The following is a 20,445-nucleotide window of genomic DNA, read 5'->3' as shown; positions in this document are numbered from 1 at the left end:
CAACATGATTTGGTACTGCTGAGGCCTCCAGGCTGAAATACACTTTGCTAAATTAATTTGGACTGGTAAACACACACACACACCCCAACCTGAGCCTATCTCCTAGTCGTGTGACCCTAGACAAGAAGTAACTTAACTTCCATCTGCCCTCACTAGGCCTAAACTCGGAGAGGTCACCGCAGTTCTGGTCTTCTAGGACTGTTCAGTCAAAGTCTTTTACTGGGAGGCTGGGTGTGTAGAACACTTGCCTAGCATCTGGGGTTCCTTGGGTACCATCTCCGGCACCACAAACACACACACACACAAACAAACCAAACTGAGACTATTAATGGGGCAGGAGACCTCCCTTCCCAGGCCCTCTCTATCTCATCCTTCTACTCAGCCTGTCAACGCAATCTTCTAGAAAGTTCACCTGTCCTTCCCTGGCCTCCTCAGCACCGCCCCTGCCGGGTCACACCGCAGACAGCTCTTGCCTAGGGGCCTGCCACAAGCCGCCAGACCCGAGTCTTTTACTGCAGCCTACTTATCATGTTTCAGAAAAACTGGGCTGTACACCTTCCTCTCATTGTGCCTCAGCCCCTTCGAAAAAGTCCAGCTCTCTACATAACCAAAGACCCCCAATAAATCTTAACCGGAATTCTCAAAAAGATCACTGACACCAGTGACCCACAAGCGACCAGGACCTTGCTCACCGCGGCTTCTGCGTGTGCCCTCCATTGCCCCGCCCAGGCCCTGCAAAGTGGATTGACAACTTCCAGCACCACCACCCCCGCCCCGCCCCTGCACACTATCCAATCACTACCCGTTCTCCTGACCCGCCAACATCCGGGCCCTAATGCCGAAAGCTCAGCCAACACCAGGCCCCAGCCACGTGCGCAGAGACTTCTGGGTTTTGTAGTTCCCCAAGAAACGTGAGCAAAGAGCTAGCCTAGCAGAACTCCATCTCCCAGGAGTCACACCGCGCCCGCCCATTGTGAGTGCTAAACAGTTTGAACCAGGTGGTTCTTCCAAGACTGACTGGGAGACAGCTGGTTCCAAATTGCCATGAAACAAAATTCACTTACCTGAAAGTCAGGGAGCGTCTTTTTGCCCGAGAATCTCAATATTCTGCAATGACTCCAGAATGGGGCTGGACACAGGTGGGGTAAAAATCTGTCCCCATGGCCTGTCTGGATAGTACCAAGGAAGGCCCGTGGAGTACACCCAGAGCCTACTGGGTGCCTGCCTGACACAAAAAGCCACTCCTTGGTGGACTCTATGAGAGCCCTGACAGACGAGTGCAGGACGTTACTATTTCCAGCAATAGGCCAGAAAGCGGCCTTTTATCCTGGAAAAGGCAAATGTGGGCCAGGATCGTTGTATCCAGGATGTGTCTATGGTTCTACAGCCCGCCAACTTCCCGCTGCCCAGTGCCTGCACCAAGTATGATGTCCCCAGGAGGGATATACCCACGCCACAAAGCACCCTTTCCCACACAACCTTCCCCACCATGCCTCTGAGGGTCAGGAGAGGGAGCCAAGGCCCTGCAAACGCTCAGGCAGGCATGTGAGAAAGCTCTTTACTGGGGGGTACAGCAAGGAGGAGCAAGGCCATCTCCCCCTACCTGCCCCCACCCCCTCCTAGGGCCCTAGGGTGAGGGGCAATCTCCCCTCTACCGGACCACCACTGTCTTTGGTACAATAAATAGAAAACAAGGGGGGAGAGGGGGCCAAGGGTCCAGTCTTAGTGGGGAGGGTGCGGCCAAAACCCCTCTCCCTTGACCCCCTGCCCTGGGCCCCAATCAGTGCAGGCCTCACCCACCCCAGCTGGGTAGCAGCAAGTCCAGTCAAGGGGAGAGATGAGGATGGGAGCCCAGGGCCCCCAGATGGGGGGTATGGCTTCAGGAGGGGCCCCAGGGAGGGGGCAGGGTCATGAGCTGGCTGCTGTGCTCTGGGGTACGCCATGGAGGCCCAGGCGAGGCCCCAGAGTGGCAGGGTCATCAGGGGGTGGGAGAGGTGGTCGACCTCCCGTCATCCGAGTCCGGAGGGCTGAGGCAGCCGGGTGCTGGGGGGCAGGTGCTGGATGAGGTGGAGAGCATTCTGGAGGGCTGCCTGCCAGGCTCACATCCATCAGCTCCGGGGGTGGTGGTGATGTTGGTGATGGGGGACGTCCAAGGCATCGGGGTTGGGGGAGTAACTGGGCCCCAGTCCCTGGCAATGTTGAGGCAGAGGTAGGGGCTGGATGTGTCTTGTGGGGCACATCACCCCCTGCCCAGGGGCGCAGAGGCTGGGAGGGTATAACCTGAAAACAAAGGAATGGGGAGTGTTGAGATCCTGGAGCCCCAGGCACCCGCACCCCTCTCCGAGGACTCACAGCTCCAGTACCTGGGGGCTGTTCATCTCACAGTCGGTGATGGGGGGCCCAGGCCCCCCACAATATCGGTAGCGGTAGGCCCTGTTGTCACTGGAGGAGCCACTGGAGCCTCCTGGAAACACCGGGATGGAGAAAAGAGGGCAGAGGCGCTAAGATGTGTGGAGTCTGTTCAACACCTAGACCCCAAGATTGACCTTTGAGACCAGAGTCCTTGTGAAGGCTCTAAAAGCCCAATTTTGAAATCTAGGATCTGAGATTGTGTGGGAGGCTAGAGTCAGTTTTAGGGGCTAAATCCCAAGCCTGGATTCAGAGATTCTGTTGGTCACGTGGGACTGTCCCACCCACCCCCTTACTCTGGAGCTCAGAATCTGGTAGCTCTAAGGCTCTAGGACAGAGGACCAGTAGCAAGGCCTCCAAGGCTAGGCCCTGCAGCACACATCTGACACTGGGCACCCACCAGAGCTGGAGATGGAGCTGGCGGTGCTAGAGGAGGGGCAGGTGTCGAGGCCCGCCGGCGAGGTGGAGGCACTGCTGCCCGCCGGGCCCGTGTTGGTGGCCTCGTCGGCCGTGCGGCGGAAGAAGCCGTGCTGCAGAGCGCCCAGCGGGCTGATGCGGGCGGCGGGCTCATATTCCAGCATGCGCAGCACCAGGTCCTGGAAGCGGAGGTAGTCGGCGGGGCTGTGGCCCGGCTCCCCCGCCCGCCGGCCCCCGGGCCCGCCCGTCTGCACGCCCAGCACCTCCTGCAGCCGCCGTGTCCCGGGGCCCTGGTAATCCTGGCAGGGAGGGGGTGGGAGGGGGGGCAAGAGAGTGGCCGTCAGTGGGCAGGAGGGGCAGGGAGACACACATGGGGAAACAGAGGCACAAGAGAAGAAGAGGAAAAGAGAAGCTAACAAGAGCTGTGGGGTGGGATGGTAATGGGGTGGGCAGGGGAGGAAGGAAAGGACAGACAAGGGGGAAGAGAAAGACAGGGAAAGCCACAGGGAGAGGGGGGAGCCCCAAGTGTGAGTGAGGGGCCACCCAGGGAGGGGGAAGTGGCACAGGGCAGGGGCCGCACCTTCCTGAGTTCCTTTGTCCTTCGCAGGGTCCAGCCACCCCCAGGCAGCCGCTCAAAGTACTTGCGAGCCTTGGGTGCCTGTTCCAGCATGGGTGCAGGCGGGATGCCCAGCACCTCGACAATTCTGCTCATCTGGTCCACCTGCGGGCAGGCGGCGGTCAGGGGCGCCGGGTGGCCAGGCTCCACCCCTCCACCTCCAGCACACCCCTTCCAGGGGCACACCTCATTGGAGCCACTGAAGAGGGGCTCTCCGGTGTGCATCTCCACAAGGATGCAGCCCAGGGACCACATGTCGATGGCCAGGTCATAGGGTGTGCCCAGGAGCACCTCGGGTGAGCGGTAGAAGCGGCTCTGGATATACTGGTAGATCTGGGGAAGGGGGCAGTAGTCAGGGCACTAGCTCCCCTGCTGGTTTCACTGAATACTCAAGACAAGCCCCTGCTTGAGAACAGGATGGAGCCTCTAGGCTCTCAGCAAGGCTGCACAAACCAGACACTGTCTTGCTGAGCTTCCAGTCTTCATTGGCCTGCCTTAACCCTGGCTCCATTCCCAGCTCTGGCCCCTTTTAAGAGAGGCTGGCTATCCCATACTGAATTATACTAACTAGTGTAACTCCTGTCTGCTTACACAAGGTCTTCTACCTGTGACCTGAAGAGCACAAGTAGGCAAAGCAGAGCTCAGGCTCAGATCTCACTCAACTTTACTACTCTGAGGAGCTGCCTGCCCCTCGGGGTCACCCTCTTTCTTCCTTGCTTGGGTCTCCTCTGCCCCCTTCATCTCTGACTCCCTCCCTCCAGGGGGCCTCCAATGTCATCTCTCAGATATCAGCTCCCAGGACCAAAACAAAGCCACCCCATGCCATCCCACCCAAGACACTGGTCCTGCCCAAAGTCAGAGCCGCACCCGCTGGCCAAGCTGGCAGGAGCTGCCAAAGTCCACGATCTTGATGGCACTGCGCTTAGGATTGCAGAGCAGGATGTTCTCAGGCTTGAGGTCGCAGTGGATGATGCTGAGCTCAGGCGTGGCCAGAAAGAGCAGCGCTGTGCAGAGCTGCTGTGCCAGCTTCCGAGTCAGGTTCAGGGAGACACCTCGGAAGTGTGTGTTGCGCAGGAGGTCGTACAGGTTGTAGGACAGCAGCTCAAACACCAGGCACAGATGATTCCGGAACATGAAGTGTCGCTTCAGATGCACTGTGGGGAACCACAGGCAACAGCTTAGAGACAGGTGACAGGGCAGATGGCCTGGGGCCACACAGCAACCACCTCTGCTAAACCGCAGCGAGCCCTCAGGAGTTTGTGCCCTGGGCTCAGCGGACTGGCAAAGCATGCTAATTCTCCTGAGGCTCTCACACCTCCTGATTTTTACCAAAAGGAAGGTTTCTGCCAGCAGGGAATAGTAAACACAACTGTAATCCCGGCACTTGGGAAACTAAGTCAGAGGATGGTTGAGTTCAGGGCCAGCTTGGCACATAGTACAGCCTGGAATTGTAAATAAAAAACAGAAAAACCCCAAAGGGTGGTATAACTTGAGGGTTATATTAGCATAGGGCAAGGATGACCAAAGAAGGGTTGGAGCATGTTTGCCTAGCAAGCACAAGGCCCTAGGTTCAAGCTCCAGCACCGCAAAGGGAAAATCAAACGCACTATCACCTTCTAATAGAGCTGCAAAACAATTCCAGGCTTCCTCATTTCACATTACAGCACGGAGCCAGGCCTGGTGGTGCAGGCATAGAGACCAAGGTCTTCAGATGCAGAAAGAGTGGAGCTCAAGGCCTGTCCGGATAACTCAGTGAAATTCTGTCTCAAAATAACTTAGTAAAAAGGGGTCTGGAGATGTAGTTCTGGGATGAAGCTCCTGCCTTGTGTGTATGAAGCACTGGGTTTGAACCCCAGGATGGCAAAACAAAACCCCAAGAAGTACCACCACCACTAAGAGCCCAAATGAACAAATGAACCTGCCTTCCTTTTAGCGGTGTCTATCTTTGTGGCAAGGGACACTGGTTGTCCTTTTAAGAGTCTATTAGTCCCTTTCCAGAGGAATGGGACCCATCTCGAGAGTCAGAGTTCCAGAGACTACTGCTTCTCAAATTATTAATTCTGTTGTGTATAAACTGTCACTTCATGTACGTGACAGCACTGAGTGCCTCAGTTTCCTATCTCCAACATGTGCACAAAACTGCCCTGTCACTGGCAGGGGTGAGGTAATTCATGTGGAGTGTTTGCAACAATCTGGCCCTAGTGAGCACTGGATCAACACTGACCACTGCTGATCAGGTAAGCAGAAGAGCAAAGCCATGACCAAAGCATGGCCACTGCGGTGGAGAAGCCCAAAGACCCTTACTGGTGGTATCTCCCACAGGCGCCCCGCACTCACCTATGTAGTACTTCATTTCTGTGTCATGCTGGTTCATCAGCTCCAGCAGCCGCAGCTCAATCTGTGCCTGGTTCAGGAAGGCCTTTTTGTTCTTGATGATCTTGATGGCCACCAGCTCCTGGGTCTGGTGGTCATAGGCTTTCACCACCTGTAGAGACATGAAGAGTTACCCGGGGAGGTGGGAGGACCACCAGCCACAAATTTCCAACTAACAACTCACAGCCCAGGGCTCACATCCTTTGTACTGGATACAAAATAACATAGTTTCCTTATGTGGAGTTTTGTTTTTTATACTTCTACAGAAACTGAAACAGAGGGATACTAAGTGGCCTGAGAGACTGGCCAAGTGAACACTGGGGGTGGAGAAAACGTGGGTAAGGTTAGTAACGTCTGCATCCAGACAGTGGATGAGTGGCGGAGTCCCACACCTGGCCAAAGGAGCCTTTGCCAATAAGAGAGTCAATCTCATAGCGCTCTAGCCAGCGCTCGCCACTGCGCACAATGTAGTCGTGGTTGTCGTCGTCATAACCGTGGTTCAGGACCTTCTTCTCCTTTTTGGTGCTCGAGTCCTGGGGTGGCGCCTGTTGGGCCCGCCGCTTCTTCTTCGCATAGTATACCTGCTCAGGCAACCAGGAAACCGGACCCCTGAGTGACCCCAGCAAGCAGCCAGGCCCCTGGATTTCCAGCACCCAGCAGGGAATCCCATTCCCCCACCTCATTGATGTGCTTGTAGGTCTTGATGAGGTCCACTGAGAGCTTGCGCAGTGGGGCTGAGGCTGCGTCCCGGAAGGCCAGGGGTAGTCTCCGAGGCAGTAGCCGCACATCAGGCAATACCTGTGGTGGAGACAGGCAGACACTGAATACAGGCCTTCACCTCCAACTTTCAGGGAGAGAACTGTAGGGCCTGTCACACATTGGGGTCCCCCAGATATTTGTTCATTGTGTGATGAAGTGAATGATTTACTGCCCACCCAGCCCCTGGTCAGCTTATCTGCTCTGTATATTTTCTTCTGAATCTCAGTGAACACCCTGAATGAGAAACTTGGGGTCTTTGCACCCGAGAGCAGTTTTGGGGATCCAGGCCATTGATTTCCCTGTAGCTCCATGTCCTCACCCTCAGATGAGTCTGTGCCCAGTTCCTAAAGCTCTTGGACCAGGATTAGACTTCTTGGGTTTCCCACTATCCTCAGCTCACTTTCCTTGCCATCCCCTTGATTTCCCTTCCAGGTTTTTCACTCCAGACCTCTGGCTCGGTGTGGACACTAAGACCTGTGTTCTGGGCTGTTGTGTGCCAGTGATAGTTCTGAGCCTGACAAACATTAACCACTCCGTGAGAGACAGAGGGTCACAGAGAAGCGCAGTGATTTGGTTCCCATAGCAGGAGTTAAGTGTGGACTTTCTACCCTACCTGAAACCCTGCCAGTATTACCAGGTCTGCAGCATCCTCAGAGATCAGGCTGTCTGAACCCTTTCACCCCAGTCTCTTTCGCCCCCCAGGCAGGTGAGAAGCCAGGTGAATGCCTACCTGTGTGTGTTCCTGGGGCCCCGGAAAGCCAGAGAAGGGACCATGGCCTGGTGGGACGGCCATGGTGGGCTCAGAGGGCCACAGGGGTGTGAGGCCTGGAGCGGGAGCCCGGCCGGGGGGCGCCTTCTCGCATCCTGCACCTCGGCTGCCACCGCCGCTGAGACCTGAGGGCAAGTAGGGAGACAACATGGAACAAGAGGGTATGTGGATCAGAGTCAAGCAAAGAAGTGGGCATGAAGAACACAGGGCAAGGGGGAGGCACCAGGTAGCAATGCAGAGGGGACAGAAGCAAGTGGCGTAGCAGTGTTCCTCAACACATCATCAAATAAATGAGATAACATAATGACAAAATGTAAAGGGGAATGGTTAGAGTCACACAGGGGTGGGATAGAGTGCATACAGGGCCAGGGCAGGAAGGACAGAGAAAGGCCAGTAATTGGGAGAGCAAAAGAGAAGACAGAGACCCAGCAGAGTCTGGGCAGTAGAATTCATTTTTCTCTCAATTTCTGCTGGTGCCCATTTGGAGTTCCTCAGAAAAAGACCCAACCTTCACATGGTCTTCCCTCAACATCAGGGTCTTCTGGGCCACAGTGAGGGCCCCATTTCGAATCGAGTCTAGAGAACTCCAGGATACCTCACACCATAGCAGTCCTTGTGGAGTGCCCAGCAAAGATCAAGGTTATCTGAGAACTCCTTTATGTGTGAGTGCTATGGGTGTCTCAACCACCAGGGCACACTTTCCCCTGGGACAGCTCCCTAGAGGAGTCTCCCGCACCAGGGACTCCTTTCCCACTAGGACTTTCCCATAACCCAAGACCCCTACTCCTAGGAAAACAAGAGGGAGATGTTCGTTCTCGACAGTTTAAGAGTCACTGTCTTTTTCTCCCTTACACTGGGATCCTTGCTATCCCCTTTATCAGATATTTCTAAACCGGGTCATTCCGCAATTGAGCCTGTTCCTAGAAGGGCCCAACAGCCAAATCCCTAAATAACACACAAGACGTCGCTCCCTCAAAGTGTCCTCCAGAACAAAGTCTTCTCCCTAAGAGCCTTCCCCCGTCAGATCCCTTCTGCCCTATGACTCGCTACTCCAGGTCCCCTTTACTGGGGCTTCACCGACAAACAACCTCTTCCCCGGCCCTCCCACACTAGGACCGACTCTCCCAGCTCCCACCCCTACCCGGGTCAGGGCTGGCGCTGGGCCCACGGGGGGCTGGGGAGCGATGGGGCCCCCAGTGCGGTGGGCGAACGGCCAGCATGGCGGTGGTGGCGGCGGTGATGAGAAGGTGGCCGCCTGTCCCCGGCCTGGCCAGTCCCGCGGCGGTGAGGGCAAGCGGGACAGGCGGCCCGGTGGGTGACAACAGCAGCCGCCGCCACCGCCGCCAGGGGGGGCGGGGAGAGGAGGGGACGAGGGTCAGATCGGGGCACGCGGGGGAAGGGGACAGCAGGTGGACGGGGGAGGGGCGGGTTAACCCTCGCCCTACGGCCCAGCCCCGCCCCGCGTGGCCACCCGCCCCCAGGGACCCTGGCGTCCCGCCCCCCACCCGGCAAGCCCGCCCCAGCCGGTGGAGTCCCGGCGGGCGGGGCCCAACTGAGTTCGGCAGGCCGCACCTCCCATGGCAACAACCACGCCATTGGTTGTTGCCGCCAAGGGTTTAGCCAATCAGCACTCAGGGCAGCTGTTGCTAGGCGACAGTGAAGCGGCCAGCACAGCCGAGCCCAAACAAAGGGCGGGAGTGGGGCCGGGCTGCCCCCTCCCAGACTCCCTCTCAAGACGGCTCCCTCGGGCTGGGCCCCTTTCAGAAATCCGGCCGTAAATAGCCGGGCTCCGCTGCACTGGCCTGAAGCCCCCTCCTTTCCCTTGCTAAGTCTCGCGGGGATGGGCAGGGCGGATCCCGGTCTGCCCCCCACCCAAGCGTGCCACCCCGCCCCACCCGTCGCCGGTACCGTTACCTGAGGGCGTGGGTAAGGGGACTCAAACTGCTCGGGGAGCCCGAGCTCAGACCTGCCCACTGGCTGAGGGTGTCCGGCGGACGCGGCAAGCCAGGGCCCCGATTACCCAGTAATGCAACCAGCAAAATGGCGACCACAACAAACCGGCCCCCCTGTCCCGGCTCCGCCCCCACACCGCTCACGTGACTTAAGAGATCACTGTGCGCCTGCGCCTTCAGAGCGCTGAGCCACGCACATGCGTAGCAGGTACCGATGGAGCATGCACCATGTGACCGGATGAAACTTTCCAAGACACCCCCCCACAAGCGCACACAAAGTTGGTCAAGGGCGCATGCGTCTTTTGGCCACTGAGCAAACAGTACCAGACAGGGGAGACAGATGAGTCTTTTAATAGAAAAAAAAAAAAAATACACGTGCAACAGTAGCAACACACATTTCTTCGAATCCAGACAGCTCCGAGTTTCAGTTCTTCACCTTGGGAGGTGGCCTGTGAGGAAATCAGAGGGGGTCCAGCTGTCAACATTTTCGGCTCCCAAGGCCCAGGGGAGCTCAGGCTGCAAGGGAGAAGTCTAGTTTGGTACTTACCTGTACACACCTACAACCACAGCGTGGTCCCGTTCGTAGGGCTCAAGTGTCAGCTGCTCCTGGGGCTTCATATTCTCCTGTTGCATCTTCTTTACTTCAGATGCAAACACAGCTTCTGCCGAGGCTGTGGAGTCAATGCAGTTCGCCTACAGAGAGAGGAGAAAGGACGAGGTTAGAGATTTGGAGACCCAGGGCTGGGCAATTATAAAACTCCATTACAGAAATTTTAATTTGGCTTGGACTGGAAACAGGATGTCCCACTTATTTAAGGCAGTGTTTTAACTCCGGAATTTTCTTTCATGTCCTGGTAACAGTAGAACAAATGCCCCAAGAGGCTAATTTTGAACACGGTGAAGAAATATAATGTTTCTAAAAATGCACTTTGTACTTATTTTCTCTGTATCAGAAATCTGTTCTAAGCACTTCACATATATCAATCTACTTCAAACCTTAAAGAGGGTTGATCAATAAACGAAGACGTAGGCTAAGTAGCATGCTCAGACACAGAGATCAAGCACCCACTGTTGCTGCCCCAACTTACATTCCAAGCCTCATACCTTAATGGAAATCACAAAGTGTCCTCCATTCCTCAGGAAGGTGTGGGCATTCAGGGCCACAATCCGGGTTTGGTCTGGCTGTGCCACATCGGCAAAGATCACATCCACCATGGCTAAGGAACAAGGGGCAGCAGTTACCAAGTAGAAGCCACCAGAGAGCTACCCAGAGCCTCCCAATATGGGGCCTGTGCTCCATCACCACCAGGTTCCTGGGAGTCTCCTGCCTCCAGTCTCACTCCCCACCACACCCTCCCTCCAAAGCACCCCAAAGGCGGGGCCAGAACCCAGACACATCACTCATCCACTCCTCTTGTAAAGCATGGTTGCCACCTACTCTGTGGCCAGCCCTGGGCTGGGCGTGGGGGACACAGAGACGAGTCAGACCCTGCCCTCGAGATGCTCCCGGGTCTGGGGGGAGACAGACATGTCATCAAAAAGACAAGTAAAGGTGAGCAGTTAAAGGCAAGACGTGGGCAGGGCTGTCAAATGAGGGAAGGACCAGAGAAGGGGCCAAGTGAACTGAGAAAATGCAAAGAAAAAAAGGAGGCGGGAAAAACCACTCCCCCCCAAACCAAATCAAACCAAAACAAAAAGGTGCAATGAAAAGGCAATGTTTTTAGGCAGTATGATTTAAACATGAATACATAAACCAAGTGATGGAATGAAAACATCTTTAAGGATTTGGAAAGCAGATGGTTAAGTATCGAGTACCTCTGGGGGAATTCATGAGGCTTTCCATTTTTATACTAGACCTTTGAGGTATTTAAAAAAAAAAGAGCCATTGGGTCATACTTGCCATGCTCAGGGCTGGAATGTCATCAGATAATATAAAGAAAGGCAGGAGACAGGGCAGTGTAAAAAGGCATCAAGTGTTGGAGGGGAGCAGAAGTGCATGGGACTCAGGGAGGGAGATCAGAGATGACCAGCACAATCTCCACCTGCAGCTCCTTACTCTAACTCCATCTGAATTTAGGCTCCACTGGCCTCTTCTGGGAAATATGCAGTGGCTTATCCTACCTTCCCTGGGCCGCCCCCAGGCCCCTCACCGATAAGCATGCGGTATTTGTGTGGGTGTCGGGCATCTTCAATCACAGGAATAATGTTGGTCCTCTTCTTGGCCAAGTTGATGAGGTCCCGGCCAGAACGGTGGGAGAACTCAACTGCATAGACCAGACCATCCTAAAAAAACCAACAGCGATGAGCATACACTTGTTCTCCATTACGGGCTCATGCGCCACTTGTAGCAGGCCCTCAGACCGTCATCACTAAACCCATGGTCCAGATGAGTAAATGGGCCTGGAGATGAGTCTCCTGCCATGGTTATCCACAACCAATAAAGGTACAAGATCCTAATTTATCTGGCCCAAGAGCCCAGGCTCCCAACACAGGCTAAAGTCCAGAGCAGAGGACAGAGCCAAGGGCATTTGCAATGGGCCAGCACTCACAGCAAGCATACAATTTTCCAAACCTTATTCTCCACAGTGATCACCTCTGGCTCACTCAGTGTCTCACTGAAGCCACACACTATTAAATACCAATAGAAGTCTGAGTTTTGTTGCGGTATGTATTTAGACAAGGTCTGACTATGTAGCTTAAGCTAGGACTACAACAGTGTGTGCTTTCACCCACCAAATTAAAGAGTCCGTAATTCAGCCAACAGCAAGAGGCCATGAAGTGGGACATCCAAGAGGCAGGTGCTCTCTGCACTGCCATCACCACAGAAAACACATGCCCACCAGCAGAAACCAAGGGCTGCGGATGTAGGCGTATCTGCCTAGCATCCAAGAGGCCCTGGGGTCAACCCCAATATGGGGGATTGGGGAGAGAACAAACTAGGTTTGGGGGCCATGAGTATTTTGTGTCTATGTATGTGGAAGCCAGAGAACAATGTAGGTGTTATTCTCCAGGAACTCCTCCCATCCTATTTCTGAGACAAGATCTCTCACTGGTGTAGAGCTTATCCATAGACCGCAGCCGATGTCCAGCATGCTCCACGGCTGCTGCTGCCCCTAGTGCTGTTACAGGGGTACACACACCACCACACTTTCATATGAATTCCGAGGATCAAAATCAGGTCCTCATGCGCGTGTGATAAGCACTTTAGTGACTAAGCTACCCTTCCAGCACTGGGACATCAACTTTTCAAGAGGGTAACCAAAATAGTTTGGTATCTATGTTCCCAGCTCTGGGTCATTTTAACAGTGCAGGTAAACAGCCAGGCTCGGCTCCCTCCACCTCCACCACCCATCCACTCACCGGGCCAACGATGTCAGAGACGTGAGAGACGGTGGTGCCTGAGGCTGCCCCGAGGTAGAGCACCTTGGCCCCTGGCTTGATGTGGATCTGGTCTACACCGCCCAGGATTGCTGCTGCCAGCTTGGAACGGAAAGGGTTCCAGGCTCGGTATTCAATTTTGTCATCTCCCTCCTGATCCAGGAGAGATGGGAACAGAAGTCAGTGCTGGGTTCCTGTGTAGGATACCACCCCATAACCGTAGGGCCCTCAAAAGAAATGTTGCAGCCCAATCACTGTATAAGAACCAAAAGCAGATGTACAATAGGGACAAGAACAGAACACAGACAGTAAACACAGAGGTGACAGAAAGACCTGGGCACTAGGCATTACTTCCTGCTCTAGCTGTTTCAGGTGTTGGAGACAACCTTGACTAGGACATGGATCCTGCCCCGAGCAGTAAGTGCCCACTGAACCAACACACAAACTACCTCAGGAGATGGTGACAGGCTAGAGAGACCAAGCCAAGAGAGAGGAAGGCAAACTAGAATGGACCAGGAAGGGCTAGGGACGTTTGAACTAGACCTAGAAGTGAGCAGGTAGGCTTCTGGCCAGCCATAGAGAAGAGGATGGAGGAGAACTATGTCCTGTCAGGACCAGGAGGTCCTGACTAGAGACAGAAGATAGGGAGCCGGTACAGTATGGAGCTGGGGAACAATAGGGCAAGGCCAGGGAATTGGGAGGGGAGCTGGGAACTGAAGAACTGGAGGCTATGATGGGCGGGCAATCTCAAGGCACATGGGACAGTGTGCATGGCCTAACTTATGTACTAACACCCCAGCTCCCCACTGTCACAAGTAGGACACAACAGCAAGACTGAACTGCAGGTGGCACCATCAGCTAGGGCTGGTACTTAAAACAAGGGTTTAGAACTCACTGAAATAGAGACTCTCTTCTCCCCATACACAGACTCTCCAGGGACCAGATTCTTTGTGACAAGGGCATCCTCCTTTCCACGACAGATAAAGACGCCTGGTGAAGGTAGCAGAGAAGAATGGGGCTGAGGACTCAGAAGGCGGCCACGGTCCACTTCTAGCTGCAGCTGCCGCCCTGCCCACCACACTCACCTTCATGACGATGTGGTTCCACCATCACATTCTTCCCTGACTGGTTTCCTCTCTTGCCTCCCCGGCCACCACCTCGACCCCGGCCGCCCCCAGACTGGAAGCCTCCACCTGCAAGAGAAAGCTGCAGGTGGAGAGGGAGGTCCCTTCTCTCCCCTCCCTGCACCCTTCAGGAGCCTGCTCCACCTCCCCATGTCAACCTCACTCACCTCGTCCACCACCTCCTCCTCCACCTCCTCGTCCCCTGAAGCCTCCACTTCCACCTCCACCTCGACCTCTGCCTCCACCAAAGCCTCCTCGACCTCCGCCAAAGCCTCCTCGTCCGCCTCGTCCTCCTCTACCACCTCTGTCACCACCAAAGCCTCCTCTGCCACCAAAGCCACCCCCACGGGGGCTGAAACCTGTAGTAGAAACAAAAACAGGGAAATGAAGGTTAAGACGTTTAACCTAACTTACCTGGCAGTTCTACAGAAGTGAGACATCAGCAAAGCACATGGCTGTAAGCTCCCGGAGGAAATGTCCACTACAGCCAACAATGCACACCAAGGCCACCCAATGTCCCACCAGCAGAATGGACACATAAACCAAGTAACAGTAATCAACAATGGAAATGATCTTCAGGTTGCAGCACAATGAACAAATCAGACCCCCCCAAAAGCAGAGAAACAAATTCCTATACAACTACACCCAACGACACACACTGCTCTTCTGAAATAGGCTATCGAACCCCAGGCTGGCCTTGAAGTCACCATGTAGCTGCTGATCCTCCTGCTGCCACCTCCCAAGTGCTGGGTTTATAGGTGTGCACCCCTGGACCGGGCACCTTATCTATCCTTATGAAGCATACCAGCAAGGGATCACTAAAAGCAAAACATGCCATAGACGATCTAACAGGATAGGGTTGAGAAAGAATGCAGACATTCTGGGCTTCTTGGTGGGACAGCCTTTGTATCGGTGAGCTCTGCACATGTGCTGAGTGCAACGGGACCTCCTATGCCCTCCCAGCATCTTCCCATGAGTCTGCGTGCATATGGGGGGGGGGAGCTCCAGCTCCTAATCTGATGCTCAGTTTCTCCCTTCTTTCAAGATTGTAACATTCCTGGGGGGGGGGGGGGGTAAAAAATCCCCAAATTTAAGGATGGGCAATGGCCTAGATGAGCAGATTAGAGCTCATCAGAAATCAGGCACGGGAGCACAGATCTGTGATTCCCGTACCCCAGGAGGCAGAGACAGAAGACTCTAGGCTCCTCCCTTCTCCCTGATCAACACACACACACACACCCACACCCGAAAAGAACAAACCAGCTCCAGGGTGAAGCAGCACTGTCCACTCAGCAGCGAACAGTGGGTGGGACTAACAGGTGTCTGATGCTGTTGCTGTGTTTGCTATTTCGCTTTTCTATGATGGAAACTTTTGAGTACTATGGGCAGGGGCACAAGAGTTGATCTGAAAACATAGTTTGAGATTAGTGTTGGCTTAAAACTATCTCACTTGATCTAAGACGTCAGATATAAATCTGCTTAAGTTTTGTCACTGTGCCTTGAGACCACACCTATCACCAGCTTCAAACAATTTTTTTGTTGTTTTTGAGACAAAGTCTCACTACGTATCCCTGACTAACCTGGAGTGATGTACACCGGACTGGCTTCAAACTCAAGAGATCCAACTGTCTCTGCTTCCTGAGTGCTGGGATTAAAGGAGTGTACCACCCTGACAATATTTTTAATGGTATTAAAAACAAACAAACAAACAAACAAACAAACAAAAAAACAAGAAACAAAAAACAAACCTTTGCTGATTCTCTTTTTGTTTGCTTGCTTTTTGCTCTCTTTCTATGACACTTAAAGGGCTAGATATTGTAGCTCTAATGTGTCACGCCAGGGTTAAACTCCCCAGAATCCACAGCAATAAAATACCTTGAAACTTGGTATCTATTCCTAATTTACTTTGTTTTTTTTGGGGGGGGGGGTCCTCTGGGTAACAGCTGGCTGTCCTGGAATTCCCTTTGTAGAACATGCTGGCCTCAAACTTACAAAGATCCACCTGCCTCTGAGTGCTGGGATTAAAGCTGTGCACCACTACCGCTAGGCCCTAATTTAATTTTTAAAGTTGTTAACAGTTTCCTCTTCAAAACTCTCAAACAATCCCAAGCCTTACACGAGATCCCATCCTGCTGCTTCCAACCTCCCACTTCACAATCCACAATAAACTCAGAATTCTTCTCTTTACAAAGAATCTCCGAGCCAGATGGTGGTGCACACCTTTAATACCAGCACTCTGGAGGCGCGAGGATCTCTGTGAGTTCAAGGCCAGTCTCACCTACAGAGTGAGTTCCTGGATAGCCAGGGCGACACAGCAAAACCCTGTCTTGAAAAACCAAAACCAAAAATAAATAAAATCTGAGAAGGGCATTTTTTTAAAAGTTTCCCAGAAGACCATAATTTATAGACCCAAACCATCATGCTGAAGACACGCCCCTACCCCGACTTCAGGCTCTCTGCTGGGCCCTACTCAATCAACAGCCAGCTTTGAAATCCCTCACATGAGCTGTTCTCACTTTCCAGCTCCTGCAAACAGGGCTGTGCCCATGCTACTTGGGTTTCTGATGAAATGGTGCTGATGCTACCTTGTTTTCTCGTCATATTGCATTGGATACTGCCTGGCACTCTCACAGGCCGTTACAAGTTCCAAATGCACGATTTGCAATTATTCTGGTTACCGCAACATCCCAGCACCCTGCACAACATGAAGCTCAATAAACACCAGCAAGGCTCTGGTATATCCCCAGCTCTGCTGACGCAAGTCTCTAGGTCCCTCTTCACAGAAAAACCACTGGAAAACCACCCTGTTCATTCAAGAGTGGATGGTGAAGGGGGAGTCCTGGTTCCTCCTCTCCTGGCCCATCCAGGAGGACCGCCATGCCATTGTCGTTCAGGACCCTAACGGAGGCAAGGTGCATGGGAGTCTGTTGTAAAATCAGGTGACTTTGTACCCACAAAAGTACTTAAAAGAGAAGCCACCCGCCAGGGCCTGACAGAACAGAGGTCTGGTAAGTTGTGGGAATCTTCATGGGGAGCAGTGGACCAGGGTCAACTCTCAGTCCCAGATACTCAACGAGTATCTTGGTCTATTTCAGGTCCTGGAGTTTTTAAGGAAAGGAACAAAAAGGACTCATTACTCAGAAAGACTCCATGCCCACATATAGTCCGCTGTTTTAGAATCTGCTTCCCCCCAGTAGCCCTCCCACCTCAGAACCCCTAGCCAGGTGAGGGATCCCAGGCCTGCAACCCCACTGCTGGGGAGAGTGAAGCAGAAGGCTGAGTGTGAGGAAAGCCCGGGCTACACAAGATCCCATTTCAAAACAACAAAGGACCTTGTTGGAAGGTCCACTAGAGCCTACAGCATACCTCTGATTAAAAATCTCCCCCGGCCGGGCATGGTGACAGGAGAGACAAACAGCTCTGTGAGTTTGAGGCCGGCCTGGTCTACAAAGCGAGTTCCAGGACAGCTAGGGCTGTTACACAGAGAAACCCTGTCTCAAAGAACCAAAAACCAACCAAACAAAAACAACTCCCCCAAAGCTGCTTCCGCCACTCAAGGCTCAAACTGTCAACGCAGAGTCCACGGCTAGAAATTTCTACAACTTTTCCTTCTATCATTTGCCAGAGCAAGGCTGGAGGGAAAAGCACAGACCACAGAACGGCAGTAGAACACACAGACTAGCAATCCCTCCACCCTACTTCACCAGACTCCCGGATATTCCACAGGTCTGGGACCGGGAGCATGGGTGATTATCCCCTGCAGCGACTCTCATCTGTCCACAGGAACATGTGTGCACACATCAGACAAAAGCCTACAGTAGTGAAAACTGATCCTTGGGCAACGGTGAGAAGCTCACGTTATCATTACTGTAGCACAGACTGGTGTCAAGCCTTAGCTTCCCGAGTACCGGGATTGACGAGCATTGCTATTGCCCAGAGTAACATTTTGCCAAAAATCCCTTATCCAGTAAGAATCCAAGAAAGAAAAATCAGACCTTCATCATCATCCACCACGTAGTGGATTCATCAGAAAAAGGCGGGAAATAAACGAATACATTTTTGTCGGGCTAGGTGGCACACGCCTTTAATCCCAGCACTCGGGAGGCAGAGAGGTGGTGGAGCTCTGAGGTCGAGCCAACCTGGTCTACAGAGAGTTCTAGGCCAGCCAGAGAGGCACATGGTGAGACGCTGTCTCAAAAGTTAAACCAAAACTAACCCACTCCGCTAAGGCCGGGCTCGTAACGTTTCTCACCACAGAACAGGTACACTCAAGTCCCCAGATCGTCGACTCCAGCACGTCTAGGACCCCGCCCCTCCCGGAAGGGCGGCAATCGAGACCCTCACCTCACCTACCCGGAGGTCCTCATCCCCGCCCCCCCGCCCTCCCGGGGAAGTTGGGCTGGGGATCAAGGTAGCGGTGACGGTAGGTGACAGTGGGTGACAGGGAAGGCTTGAAGTGGGGAGAAGGGCCCCTGGCCTCAGGCGGAGCCGTTCCATTTGCGACCCAAGTCAGATCCCCCGAAGCCACGCGCAGAGAGCGACCCGAGCCCCAGCTCTGGGCTGGGGTCAGGAGGGCCGCGCCGGCCGGCCGGGAGCCGCGAGCCTGTAGGCCTGCCTCTGGGAGCCGAGCCACCGGCCACATTCCCCGGGGCCCAAGCAGCCGCGGTGCCCGCCCGCCGCTCCTGGAGCCCCGCTCCTGCCCGTGCTGCGGTCTCTACCTGGCTTCATCACTGCGTTCTGGTCGCGCGGCTCCCGGCAATCAGAGGCGTCCCTCACTCCACGAGTCTCAGGCTTTCGCACGTGGAAAGGAGCGCATGCGCGCGACGACGTAGGACGCGTGACGGAAGGACGTAGCCCCACCCCTTACACGCGCCCTCTCCCGGAAGTGTACGTCTTGGGCGGGAATTCTGGAGACTGGGCTCTCTGCCTTGTTCCGCTTCTGTCTCTTTCCCAGAGCGCTAAATTCAATCGCAAATCCGCTGCGGCTTTCCCCCTCACTAGCATTCCAAGAATAAAAGGTTGTACTCAAACTGTGCTTTTTAATTTTTTCGAAGATTTATTTATCTTTATTTTATCCTTAGAAGTGTTTTGCCCGCAAGTATGTCTGTGCACCATGCTCATGCAGTACCCGCAGAGGTCAGAAGAGGGCGTCGGATCCTCTGGAACTGGAGTTACAGGCTGTTGTGGGCTGCCAGGTGGGCGTGGGACCCGAACCTACATCTTCTGCAAGAGCAATATGTACTCTTCATAGCTGAACTATCTCCAGCACAGCCTGTGTTTCTTGTTTTTCTGTTGTTGATGTTTGTATTTTGAGACAGGGTTTTGCAATGCGGCCCAGGCTGGCCCGGAACTATCTCCAGGTTGTACCTCGCTTTTCCTGTCTCTTTGTACTCTAAAAGCCCTCCTTCACTCACTTGCCCCAAGAACAGGCACCTCATTGCTTCTGTTCCCTACCGCTGGCCAGTTTCTGGGAATCTTCAGTCACCCTAATGTTGCCGCAGCTGCCTCTGAGGCCACTGCCCCGCTGTCAGTGCCCTCACTACTGCTGGTTTGCAGTTGGTTCTGCGGTCTGTCCCTCCTCTTCAAGTCCTGGATTCTTTCCACTCCACGCATAATGATCAAAACCAAAGCCGGAGTTGCAGAAGTTCCGAGGTTAATATTGCACCACCAGGGGGCAGCATAGGAACGACCTTCTCTCCAGGAAAAGCGTCCCAACAGCTATGTCACACAGCACAGCCTTCCAGGGAACCGAAAGGACCGTTTGCACACTCATCACACACTTTTTTGTTGGGTTATCGGGGAAAGAGTTTACCCTCTGGCCTAGGTGAAGTGGCCGCCATGCAAATAAGCAATAGTTAGGGCTGGAAAAGTGCCTCCGAGCAGTAACTGTCTTTCAGAATTAAGTGGTTGTAGCAGTCTGACTTGGATGGTTGTCACTCATTCAAAGCTGCCAAGTACCAAGGAAAGGCTGATTGTCATGGTGACAAATCACGTAGCCTCCAACACCCTTTTGTTGTTTTTTTTTCTTTTTTTAAGACAAATTAAAGTGGATTCTTAACATGAAATCCTATCATAGACACCGACAATGCTTAAACACACGCGCGCGCACACACACACACACACACACACACACTGCATGGGCTCATGCAGAGGCCAGCTGATGTCCTGCTCTCCGCCTTATTGTCTTCACTGGCTCTGAGGACCAGAAAGCCTCTTGTTTCACCACTGCCTCCCCAGCCTTGGGCTTCCAGGCACACAGATGACCACTCAGTTTTGTTTTTGTTTTTTTGTTTTATTTTTTTTTTTACACGGGTGCTGGAATTTGAACCCAAGTCCTTATCCTTTCTCAACAAGATCTCTTACCTGCCCAAGCTCCTAGTGTTTCTAATTATTTAATTTAAGATCGTTATTGATAAACAGGTCACATAGTATAATTTTCCCATTTATACAATTCAGTGACTCTTCGTGTGGTGTATTCATAGGAATTTCAAAACACTTGGCAATTCCAACATGTCTAAAACGTGTTGTGCTCATATTCAGCCCTTTAGCCTCTTCTCCGTTGCGTTCCTGATGCTCCTCCTGCTTCCATCTCCTTTTTGGTGTGACTCGTGTGCAGATAGCCACAGCTTCAGTGTGTTGTCAAGTTCC

At 53.5% G+C, this 20,445-nt stretch overlaps 2 protein-coding genes across 5 annotated transcripts; both read right to left on the bottom strand.

Annotated features, from left to right (window-relative positions):
• Positions 1 to 1,544: 1,544 nt before the first annotated feature.
• On the bottom strand, positions 1,545 to 9,417 carry Dyrk1b (dual specificity tyrosine phosphorylation regulated kinase 1B). Of its 4 annotated transcripts, XM_041653385.1 has the most exons (12): positions 8,485 to 8,675; positions 7,305 to 7,468; positions 6,494 to 6,613; positions 6,208 to 6,396; positions 5,780 to 5,927; positions 4,310 to 4,596; positions 3,629 to 3,775; positions 3,407 to 3,547; positions 3,090 to 3,125; positions 2,810 to 3,005; positions 2,364 to 2,464; positions 1,545 to 2,280 (listed from the first exon to the last, which is right to left on the bottom strand). In XM_041653385.1, the coding sequence occupies exons 1-12, from the start codon at positions 8,561 to 8,563 to the stop codon at positions 1,909 to 1,911; spliced, it is 1,980 nt and encodes a 659-aa protein (XP_041509319.1). In that variant the 5' UTR covers positions 8,564 to 8,675; the 3' UTR covers positions 1,545 to 1,908. The 4 variants fall into 4 exon arrangements, with proteins under 4 accessions (XP_041509319.1, XP_041509321.1, XP_041509318.1 ...); XM_041653387.1 differs by lacking the exon at positions 8,485 to 8,675 and adding an exon at positions 9,258 to 9,417 and having other exon boundaries at positions 2,810 to 3,125; XM_041653384.1 differs by having other exon boundaries at positions 2,810 to 3,125; positions 8,485 to 8,674.
• A 213-nt stretch (positions 9,418 to 9,630) lies between these two features.
• Fbl (fibrillarin) lies at positions 9,631 to 18,643 on the bottom strand. Its single transcript, XM_041654099.1, has 9 exons — positions 18,516 to 18,643; positions 13,965 to 14,156; positions 13,759 to 13,866; positions 13,569 to 13,663; positions 12,656 to 12,826; positions 11,446 to 11,578; positions 10,400 to 10,512; positions 9,843 to 9,988; positions 9,631 to 9,744 (listed from the first exon to the last, which is right to left on the bottom strand). Exons 1-9 carry the CDS (start codon positions 18,523 to 18,525, stop codon positions 9,720 to 9,722), a joined length of 993 nt encoding a protein of 330 aa, XP_041510033.1. The 5' UTR covers positions 18,526 to 18,643; the 3' UTR covers positions 9,631 to 9,719.
• Positions 18,644 to 20,445: the final 1,802 nt, after the last annotated feature.

The sequence above is a fragment of the Microtus oregoni genome, unplaced genomic scaffold (genome assembly GCF_018167655.1).
Source record: "Microtus oregoni isolate MIOR12 unplaced genomic scaffold, Mior012 000006F_ref0000085, whole genome shotgun sequence".
NCBI classification, from domain to species: Eukaryota; Metazoa; Chordata; class Mammalia; order Rodentia; family Cricetidae; genus Microtus; species Microtus oregoni.
Note: the sequence above shows the minus strand (reverse complement) of the source record. Positions and strands in the feature narration are given on the sequence as shown.

Excerpts from the sequence above, each read along its gene's own strand:
- Dyrk1b (XM_041653384.1), bottom strand. The coding sequence starts at position 8,563 with ATGCTGGCCGTTCGCCCACCGCACTGGGGGCCCCATCGCTCCCCAGCC. Across the intron at positions 7,469-8,484 it reads CAGCGCCAGCCCTGACCCGG|GTCTCAGCGGCGGTGGCAGC; the intron begins GTAGGGGTGGGA and ends ACTTGCCCTCAG. Across the intron at positions 3,126-3,406 it reads GGACAAAGGAACTCAGGAAG|GATTACCAGGGCCCCGGGAC; the intron begins GTGCGGCCCCTG and ends CCTCCCTGCCAG.
- Fbl (XM_041654099.1), bottom strand. Across the intron at positions 13,867-13,964 it reads AGGAGGAGGTGGTGGACGAG|GTGGAGGCTTCCAGTCTGGG; the intron begins GTGAGTGAGGTT and ends TTTCTCTTGCAG. Across the intron at positions 12,827-13,568 it reads AGAAGAGAGTCTCTATTTCA|GAGGGAGATGACAAAATTGA; the intron begins GTGAGTTCTAAA and ends CTCCTGGATCAG.